Source organism: Antechinus flavipes, chromosome 1 (genome assembly GCF_016432865.1).
Source record: "Antechinus flavipes isolate AdamAnt ecotype Samford, QLD, Australia chromosome 1, AdamAnt_v2, whole genome shotgun sequence".
In the NCBI taxonomy this organism is placed as follows: domain Eukaryota; kingdom Metazoa; phylum Chordata; class Mammalia; order Dasyuromorphia; family Dasyuridae; genus Antechinus; species Antechinus flavipes.
In genome coordinates, this window is record NC_067398.1 from 429,554,138 (window position 1) to 429,564,630 (window position 10,493).

At 38.7% G+C, this 10,493-nt stretch overlaps 1 protein-coding gene across 1 annotated transcript in view; it reads left to right on the forward strand.

The window, feature by feature from the left end:
- The window catches only part of PHLPP1 (PH domain and leucine rich repeat protein phosphatase 1), a 296,309-nt gene extending 289,377 nt beyond the window's left edge, over positions 1-6,932 (forward strand). The window contains exon 17 of the mRNA XM_051969911.1: positions 4,700-6,932. Within this exon, the coding sequence (XP_051825871.1) occupies positions 4,700-5,848 (1,149 nt within the window). The 3' untranslated portion in view covers positions 5,849-6,932. The remainder of the gene's footprint in view (positions 1-4,699) is intronic.
- The last annotated feature ends 3,561 nt before the right edge of the window (positions 6,933-10,493 follow it).

Here is a 10,493-nt window from a genome sequence, read left to right on the forward strand (position 1 = left end):
TCCGCAATCAGTGGATCACACAAAAGAAAATAGTTAAAATCATTAGATGAAGTAGAAGGCAGGCTAACTGATGACGGAACTTTTTTTGGCCATGGGAACTTGGGAACCTAAAGGGAAAAGTGGCCCTTCAGCTTGTTCTGCAGTGATGGTAGCAGGATGGTGGGAAAGTAGAACAGAGTGCCAAGAATCACAATTTTTAGACCACTAACAAACTTTAATTTGGCTTGGTACTCTAAATATAGGATTGTTGTCCACTGATCAGTGAGTGAGCATATTACTGGACAAACTGAATCAAGTTTATCTTGACATTCTTTAAAATTGGAAGATGGAAGGTTTTCAAAGGCAAAAAAAGTAGTTGGCAAAATGTTTATTTTGTGCTCCACAGATACAAGAAATGTTATCATTAATATATTTGAATATGTATTGCAATACTAACAAAAGCAGTTGTAGAAAAGATCACCATGAAACTGTAAAGCAGTTTGGAAGGAATTAGGCATAAGCCAACATTTCATACTATATTCCAAGATAAGGATAAAATGGATAAATGATGTAGACATAAAAGTAAAAACATAACTTAATTTGGAAATTGTGGGAAAATGTACCTGCCAGATCTATGGAGAAGAGAAGAATTAATGATCAAAGAAGAGATAGAGAAGATCACAGGAAGTAAAATGAATTATTTTGATTATATAAAATTAAAAGATTTTTGCACAAACAAAACTAAGACAGCCAAAATTAGAAGGAAAACAGGAAACTGGGAACAGAAGGAGTTTATAGAAAATGTCTCCAATAAAGGCCTTATTCTTCAAATATTTAGAGAAGCAAGTCAATTTTATAGAAATAAAAGTAATCCCCCTGTTGATAAACAGTCAAAGGATATAAACAGGCAGTTGTCAGAAGAATTCAAAGCTATCAGTAGTCACATGAAAACAAATTCTAAATCATTAGTGATTATAGAAATGCAAATTAAAACAACTCTTGACATGCCACTTCATACCTACTAGATTGACTAATATGATAGAAAAAGGAAAATGCTGGAGGGGATGTGGAAAAAGTGGAACAATAATAGGTTTGTGGAGTTGTGAACCAGTCCACTCATTCCAGAGAACAAATTGTAACTATACCCAAAGGACTATAAAACTGCACACCCTTTGACCCAGCCATATCACTACTAGGTCTGTATCCCATAAGGATGAAAGAAAATGGGAAAGGACCTATTTGTACAGAAATATTTATAGCAGCTCTCTTTGTGATTACAAAAAAATTGGAAATAGGAGAATGTCCATCAATTGAGGAGTAGCTGAAGAAGTTGTAGAATATGATTGTGATAGAATAGTATTGTGCTATAAAAAATAACAAGCAAGATGATTTCAGGAAAAAAAAAACAGGGAAAACTTATATGAACTCACACAAAATGAAATGAGCATAATTAGGAGAGCAGTGTGCACAATTAAAAATAATACTGTAAGGATGATATGCTGTGAAAGACTTAGCTGCTCCAATCAACACAGTTCCAGAGGACCCACGATAAAAAATTATGTCCATCTCCAAAGAGGGAACTGATGAATTCTGAATACATATTAAAGCACACTTTTTAAACTTTTTTTTTTTTTGATTTGTTTGTTTGGTTTTTTTTTTTTTTTTTAACATGGCCAATAAAGATATATGTTTTGTATGATTTCACATATATAATTGTAGCTGTGGGGTGGAACAGAAAGAAAATTTGGAACTCAGATTTTAAAAATCAATGTTAAAAATTTATTTGTAATTGGTAAATATTTAATGAACTAAGTTATAGTGAAAAGATTTTTTTTTTTTTTAGAAAAGACTACCATAAAAATGGTTGTCATTTATTTACCAATATGAGTTGTTAAGGATGATGCTGTAGAGAAATTCCATGATGAAACTCTGATACTTGGTGACTTTGATGAAAAGGAAAGAATGATGAAGATGGAAAGAATTCTAGAAAAAAGGAGGGAGGAATTCATATAATTTGGAAGATGAAAATGAAAGACCAAAGAGTTGTAGATTATACATAAGTGTTACAAAAACACTTTCAAAGAAAAAAATAAGAATTGATAGGTGTTAGAAATGGAAAGCATCAAATAATAGCACAGAGAATGAAATTAATTATATTTTTTAAATAAATGGGAAAAGATTTCTTATAGAAGTGGTAGTTATCTTTGAGTCAACTGTCTTGCAGTAGAAAACAATTTATTAAACAAACAAACAAACAAAAAAAAAAGACTAACTAGGAGAAAAGGATATGGTGTATAGTTAAAAGAATTTAATCCCAAATTAATTAAACAAGCAACTATCAATAAAAATGGAAAATAAACAACCGAAATAACATTAATGCCAAGTATGATAATTCTATCCAGGAGTTAAAGCATTGTAAATTAATTGCTACATTAAGGACACCAACAAACCAAAAGATTCCCCCCAAGTCAGCAAATATTTGACTTAATAGCAAGATGGAGAAATTTGGCTGCCAGTGGCAACACCAATTTATGATATAAAATATAAAATCTTACAAAAAAGATGAGACAATTATGAGCTGATAAGGGTAGGTCCAATACCAAATATCCTGTTAGGTGCAATTTTGGAATGAAGCTAGGTAGTACAGTGGATAGAGTGCCAGGCTTGGAGTCAAGAAGATTTGAGTTCAAATTTGCCTCAGGCATTTATTAACTATGAGCCTGGGTAGGTCACATAACTTAATTTGCCTTAATTCCTTATTTGTAAAATAAGCTGGAGAAGTAAAAGGCAAATTACTCCATTATCTTTGCCAAGAAAACTGCAAATGAGGTCACAGAGAGCCAAACATGACTGAAAAATGACTGAACACCAACTATGAGGTAATCATAAAGTAATCAAATGATTAACATAAAGAGGTTTACTCAACCCTAAGAGAGGAAGGATTTCCAACTAGGATATGGTGAGATTTATCTTCAGCTTTAGTGGATGGAGTCTCTCCTTTTATCTCCTCATAGAAATGTATCTATTAGGTCAGCTGGGCAGATTAACTCAGGCACTTACCAAGTTTGAGAGGTTCCTTGTAGGAGGAACTTTTAATGTTTCTAAGTGTCAGAAACCAGTGTCAGGGAAGCAAGGGCCAATCAACTCCTGGGGACAGCTTTGTCTTTTCTTAAGGAAAAATATTAGTAGATGTTAGTCTCATCACACTAGATAAAAGCAGGAAAAGATAAAATCAGTCTAAAGCAAACCAGGCAAGATACCTAATTTCGCAAAGTCATCCCAAGTACATTCAAGGTGAAAACAGAAAAAGAACTACAAATAGAAGGAAACTGGAACATACTTGCAAAAATTATTACAGCAAATTTTTCTCTTATCAAATATAGTAGAGCCACCACATCTGGGCCCTAAGTCCCTGAAGTGCTTATATAGAAGTAGAAAAGGATACAAAAATGATGAAAGTAGTGAATGAGACAAACACATCTTTGATGGAGGTGATAGTTATGGAGGTATTGTAGGACTGATAAAAGTACGTTAAGAAGGTACTTTTGTTTACCAAAGGTAAAAATCTCAAGCCTTTTTTATACTAGAAAAAGTGACCCAGAAAACATCAGTAGCAATGATCCCTCTGCCTACTTTCCATCTATACAAAGTATTTATGCATGTCTTCTATACATAAATTGAGGACACTTTTGATGAGAGAATATCAGGAGAGAGCAAGTAGGCATAAAAAGTGAGACAGGGATAGATGCTTGCCAAAAATATTCACAGAGTCCATGTCAAGAAGGGACAATCCCTGAGTGAAATTCTTAATTGATCCTGTTTTCAGTTAACATTATGATTGATTATGTCAAGCCTCAAGATAAAATAAAGCCTCCTTAGAAGAAATCCATTTCCATTGCCAAGACAAAATGGATATAGAATTCCTATGCTGCCTATGTTCAACATGCATGTTCATATCTGTGTTCAACCTGCATCTGATTAGACACATATTATAAACTCATCCAACAGAGTATATATTCATGAAACAAACAAGACAGATGGAGACTGATCTGGATTGAGAGTTGCAAAGGGAAAGATCTCAATCTGAATTACTTTCTTGAGATTGTAAAACACTTTTTTACTTGTAACATTAAAGATACATTTTTTCAGTACAGGCATTTTTTTCAGTGTTGATGTGTGTCCTCAAGACCTGAAACACTGTCAGGAGAAATTCAATAAAAATCTCATCTTTTACCTTAAACCTTTCCCCACCCTTCCAGGAGCTTCCCTTGTTAGTCTTAGCCCTGAAAGACTTCCAGCTTATGGGGATACAAATTGGCACTCTCTGTTTTCACATTTGTAAGCTGAAAGTTTGGAGGGAAGAATAGTGCCTTACTTTTGGGAGAATTTTCTCTCATAGAATCATATGTAGGTTGCAGTGGAAGGTAATGACTCTACAAGAAGTTCATCCTCTTTCAGCATGCATGCTTTTATGCATTAGCTTCATTCTCCTTTTGAATTGTCAATGTTCAGTCCTTGGGTGTTCAGGACAATTGGTCTCCAGAAAATGATTTCAACCACCCCAAGTTCTTCCCTCTCTTTCCTGACCACCCTACTGTGGGTCAGCTTTGCAGTGTTCCCTTTCCTGTGGTGGGGGTGACACCAAAAGCACAAATGACTGTTCCCACATAGGCAGGAGGCTGACTTTTCACTCTCTGTTCCCTGTCTCTCTCTCCTCTAGGATGGCAAGGTGAACGGGGTAACTGAATCTACACGGATCTTGGGCTACACTTTCCTGCACCCCAGCGTGATTCCCCGTCCTCATGTGCAGTCAGTGACACTGACCCCACAGGACGAGTTCTTCATCTTGGGCAGCAAGGGGCTGTGGGACAGCCTGTCCATCGAGGAGGCGGTGGAGGCCGTGCGGAACGTGCCCGACGCCTTAGCCGCGGCCAAGAAGCTGTGCACGCTGGCCCAGAGTTACGGCTGTAACGACAGCATCAGCGCTGTCGTGGTTCAGCTCAATGTCACCGAGGACAGCTTCTGCTGCTGTGAGCTCACCGGAAGCGGGCCCCCCCCTCCGAGCCCAGGCATCTTTCCTCCCTCGGTCAATGTGGTGATCAAAGACCGGCCCTCCGACGGGCTGGGGGTGCCTTCCTCCAGCAGTGGCATGGCTTCTGAGATCAGCAGCGAGATCTCTACCTCGGAGATGAGCAGCGAGGTGGGCTCCACGGCCTCGGATGAGCCCCCCCCGGGAACCCTGAGTGAGAGCAGCCCGGCCTACCCCAGCGAGCAGCGTTGCATGCTCCACCCCGTCTGTCTGTCGGGCTCTTTCCAGAGACAGCTCTCCAGCGCCACCTTCTCCAGTGCCTTCTCCGACAATGGCCTGGACAGTGATGATGAAGAACCCATCGAGGGGGTCTTCACCAATGGCAGCAGGGTGGAGGTGGAGGTGGACATTCACTGTGGCCAGGCCAAGGAGAGGGAGAAGCAGCAGCAGCTCCTGCCGCAGGTGCCCGCCGAGGCCAGCGACGAGGGCATTGTCATCAGTGCCAATGAGGACGAGGCGGGGCTGCCCAGGAAACCCGACTTCTCTGCCACCGGGACCATCGGGCGCAGGAGAGGCAACGGCTCTGTGGCCCCCCAGGAGAGGAGCCACAACATGATCGAGGTGGCTGCCGACGCTCCTCTCCGGAAAATGGGGGGCTACTTTGCAGCTCCGGCTCAGCCTGATCCCGATGACCAGTTTATCATCCCACCTGAGCTAGAAGAGGAAGTCAAAGAAATCATGAAACATCATCAGGAGCAGCAGCAGCAGCAGCAGCAGCAGCAGCAACAGAGGCAGTATCAGATGGACCAACTGCCAGACTATTATGATACACCACTATGACCCAGTGCAAGTACTGTTTAAAAAATAATAATAAACTAACCAGAAAAGACTGAATTGCAAGAGTCTCCCAGGCTCACATTAAACCAGGGGTTTTACTCCACTTTTTCCTCCCTTCCACTCTCCATAAGTCCCTCATTTGCCTTTGCAGCTAATCTGTAGGTTCTCTTCTTTGTTATTTTTTAATAATCACCACTTTTCTTCTAATAATACTTTACCAATATGATTTTAACTGGTTAACTCTTCCCTTTCCCCCTTTCCCCTCCCCTAACATATCAGAAGTGTAAAGACAAAGAACAAAAGGTTTAATATATTGCAGAGAAACAGATAATGATGATGTAATATTTTTTAAAAATGGCTTTTTGTTGTTGTTGTTTGTTTTGTTTGTTTGGAAGACAGGGCAAGTTGCCAGTACTCAATGATTCAGTAATATTGTAATACTGTATTTCTTTGGGGGAAAAAAAGGCTTTTTTCTTTTTTTTTTTTTTTTTTTTTGGGGGGGGGGTCTTGAAAATGATAGACATTTGTAGAATATGGAGACTAACTCCTAGGAGTTGCTTTACTCTGTCAGGTGACTGAAGTCACTGAGATTCACTAATTTTCTCTGAGAGAACAGTTGATTGGGAAATTATTACTGTAAATAGCTCAGTGTTGTATAGTGATGCTTAAAATGTTTTGTAGTTTCAGCATAAGGACACAGCCTGAACAACTGACTTTGTGTTCTCTCCTTATCCCCTCCCAACCCCACCTTATTTATACCTGGCCTTCCAAGGATTTCAGTTCATGCTCATTTTGTGGTGAGCCTAAGTGGCCAGACCAGCTATCTCTACAAATAAGGTGGGTTCTTAGACCACTGAACAACAATCTGTGTCCAGTGAGCCTCTCATTTTTCTCCTTCTCCTTTTCCTTCCCTTAAATACTTACTTTTCCAGACATTTTTTATTTGTGTTCCTTATTGCTGCCACAACCAGCATGATTGTATAGAAGCTCATTTAGATCATTTACATACCAAGAGTTATATTAAAGCAGAATGCACAAATGAACATGTCATAATTTTTGTTATAATAAATATAAAATTTACAAGTAATGGGCCCATCTCCTTTTGTCTGAACAATCAGGAGTGTTTTAAAAACTATACCATCCAGTACAGGCTTGGAGAGGATTGGGACACACTGGAGATGTTTGTGGTTTGTCAAATGACCTCTGTGTTGGTGAATATTAATCTTTTGTGATTATTTTTTCAAATATCATATCCTGAATTGAAAAGGAAAGTCAAATTTCCCCAAATTCCTGTTGGTTTCTGTGTCTGGTCTTATAACTCTAGTCTAAGTAGGAATTGAAGAGGAGTGGAAGTTGCAGCAGTTCTCCTTGTTCTGGAAGCTTGAGGATTATATTTATTATTCTGTTTTCCACTTATGGCCTTGAATTCAGACTGTCTTTATCCAACATAGAAAGGAGATTTTGACAGAAACCATTATAGACCAGGGAGAAACTTCACAATCTCAACTGAGTTGCCCACCTTATTTGTACAATTGTGTCTCTCTTTCAAACTTAACCACCACCATTTTGGACCCATCAAGTTGAAAAAGATATTATTAGTCTGTCCTTCCATATGCAGAAAGACAGATATTCCTATGCAAAAGATACTCCATGACTTGTTGCCATGAATAATATAGTTATACCACAGTTATTGTGGGAAGGCAACATTTATCAATCTGTGAGCGATTCACTTGGGTTTTCTATCCTCATGCAGGTAACCCAATTGTGTTGATTGCTTTGGAGCTCTTGAGTAAAGGTATTCATACATCTGAGAAGCAGAAGGAAAGATAGGGACCCTTTGGGACCACTAAGGCTAGAGAAAGGGTTCTGCTCAGGTAAGACTGAGTTCCATAAGGAAAATAAAGGAGAACCATGGGGACTTGAGGATGTTTTGGAGCAGTCTACTTTTAACAGCAAACATTTCTTAGAGAAAGGAAGGAGCCACCTCTGCCATTAACTAGTTTTGACCTTAGACAAGTCATATAACTTCCCCAAATCTTAATTTTCTTATCTATAAAATGACATAGTTGGACTAGACGAACTTAAGTATTTTCTTAACTCTAACATTCTGTGATTCTGAAGTACCTGAGTTAGATTCACATCAAAGGCTTCTCTTCCTATATGTTGAAGGTATTCCAGTTTAATTTTAGGTAATCAGATCCAGATCAGGTAAGTGAGACTCGTTTTTCATTCTACTGAAGAGCTCTGATTTTTTTTTTTTTTGGTATATCTAAATCCTAAGTCAAGTCTTATAGGGCTCCCTATGAGAGTTTTAAAAAACCAAAATGACTTATACGTTCACGTTACACTTCCTCTAAGTCCAAACACCAGTGTTTATTCTGGGCCAGGGGATGCAAGGGTCTTTGCCATCATGGATTCCAGAGTGCACATGGTAGAGACTTATTAATGTTTGATTTTACTGTAGGCCAAAGTGTTGTTCTAGAGCCTATTTCAGTTGACTCTAAAGGATAGTCCAGAACTAGGCCCAGTGTGAGGATCACAGAATGAGAATGTTTCTTCTTGGACTACAAGGGAAAAGATAATGGTTGTGTGGCAAAAGCAAGACACCGGGGTCTTTGCTGGTGATTCATAAAGCCTGAAGTAACCCATCCTCTCTAGAAACAGTCTATACCCCTTCCCATTCCCTATAATGGGCACAAGAAGAGTTAATGTGACTTCTATTGATATTTCTGTGGTTGGTTCCATAGGGAAGCTTGCTAGGAGTTATCTAATCATTTCATATCTATTTATAATTAATTTTATTGATATTATATGTAATATCAACAAATATATATTATATAAATATTTATAATTAAATATAACTTAATAAATAATAATTAAAATAAATTTAATTGAATGTATACTGTCTTCTACATGCAAAGCACTGTTGTAGGTACTAGAAATACTAAGTTAAAATGACAGCCCCTGTGCGCTAGGAGCTTACATTTCAGTTTACAGAAAACCTGTACTCAGGTATAGAATATTTAGAGCCAAAGGAGAAAGTAAGCCAAGAGTCCTAAGGCTGTTGGGAGGAAGGGCATAACACTTTCAGCTGGGGACTATCAGAGAAGACTTTAGGGAGGCAATGGCATATGAGCAGAGCCTTCAAAGGAGAGAATTCTAAATGACACAGGTGAGAATGAAGTGTTCTAGTCATGGGAAAGAGTTCAAACAGGTGCACTGAATTTGGAAAGGTAAAGTCTGATCTGAGGAATATCTGACCCAATTTGTCCAGAACATAGAGTGCATGATATAAAATAACTATGAAAAAGAATATACTAGAGGAAATAGCCAGTGAGGTTTGGGAGGAATAATATAATCAGAGGGGTCTCTTTAGGAAGTCTATTCTGATATCTGCCTACATTGGATTATATAAACAAGAAGGAAAGAGACTAGTTGGGAGCCATAGCCCAAGGAGAAAAGCAATAAAGGCCATGCTAGGGAGGTAGAAAGTGAGATTTTTGTAGAGGTGGCAATTGATTATATATATAGGATGTGGTAGGGAAAAAGAGTCAAGATGGTTCTGAGGTTTCCAATATGGATGACTAAGAAGATGGAAATAGGGAATATGTGAAATTCACTGTCAGACATCTGTGGAGTGTGTTAACAGGACATGCAAGTATCTGTGCAGCTACAGTTCCATGCAGAGGACAGGACTAGATAAGTACAAGTGGGACAGATGATATCACCAGGGAAGTTTGCATAGCAAAGAGAGCCTAAGAACAGAGCCTTGATTCTTAGCAGATGGAAGAGGAGGGGCAATGGAAGGAGAGAAGTAGAAAAAAAAGTCACTGAACTCAAGGAAGAACAGAGGGGTGAAGTTAGTCACCAGGGTGGGATACTAGCGAAAGATCAGGCTGGATGGGGTAGAGATTCTGAAAGGGCCGTGAAATTTATCTATCAGAATATTGATAACCTTTGACAACAGTTTCAGTAGAATGGTATGTTCTATACCATTAAAAATGGCTAAGAAATGAACTAGTGGTGAGGAAATGAAAGAATATAGGGTGAACTTTTCAGGAGTTTAGCAGTGAAAGCTTTATGTGTGTATGTGGGGGGGGGGGGCGGGAATGAGGGGGGAATGTTAGGCAATAACTTGAAGAGATAGAAACCAGAGAAGTTTTCTAGGAGAGCATCTGGGAAGTACATTCATAGAACTTAGAAAGAGTTTGAGTGTGTAAATTCCTAAAGAAGAAGATAGCATGGAATGAGATGAAGAACACAGATGGTAAGGTTAGCCTTGGCAAGAAAGTCCATGTCATCTGAAACTGTAGCAAAAGGGTTTGGGGAGTGTGGAAAAGGGGAGCTGTTAGAGGTCATGACAGATGATGGTTTCAGTTTTAGTAAAGTAGGAGACCAGAACATTATTAGAGCCAAATGGTAGAGAATGAAGATTTGGAATAGATGCTATGGGGTGCTATGGGGAGTAATTAATCAAAGAACTAGGATAAATAAAGTAATTTTATTAAATTGTGCTCACGTGCTGAGGGACCATTTGAGACTAGATAACTAGTTTGTAATCCTATATGCACAGTTCTTTGACTTTTTTTTTTTATTTTAGCAACTGAGAAGATTGATAATGCAGTAACAGAGTGGTGTGCTAGGATTT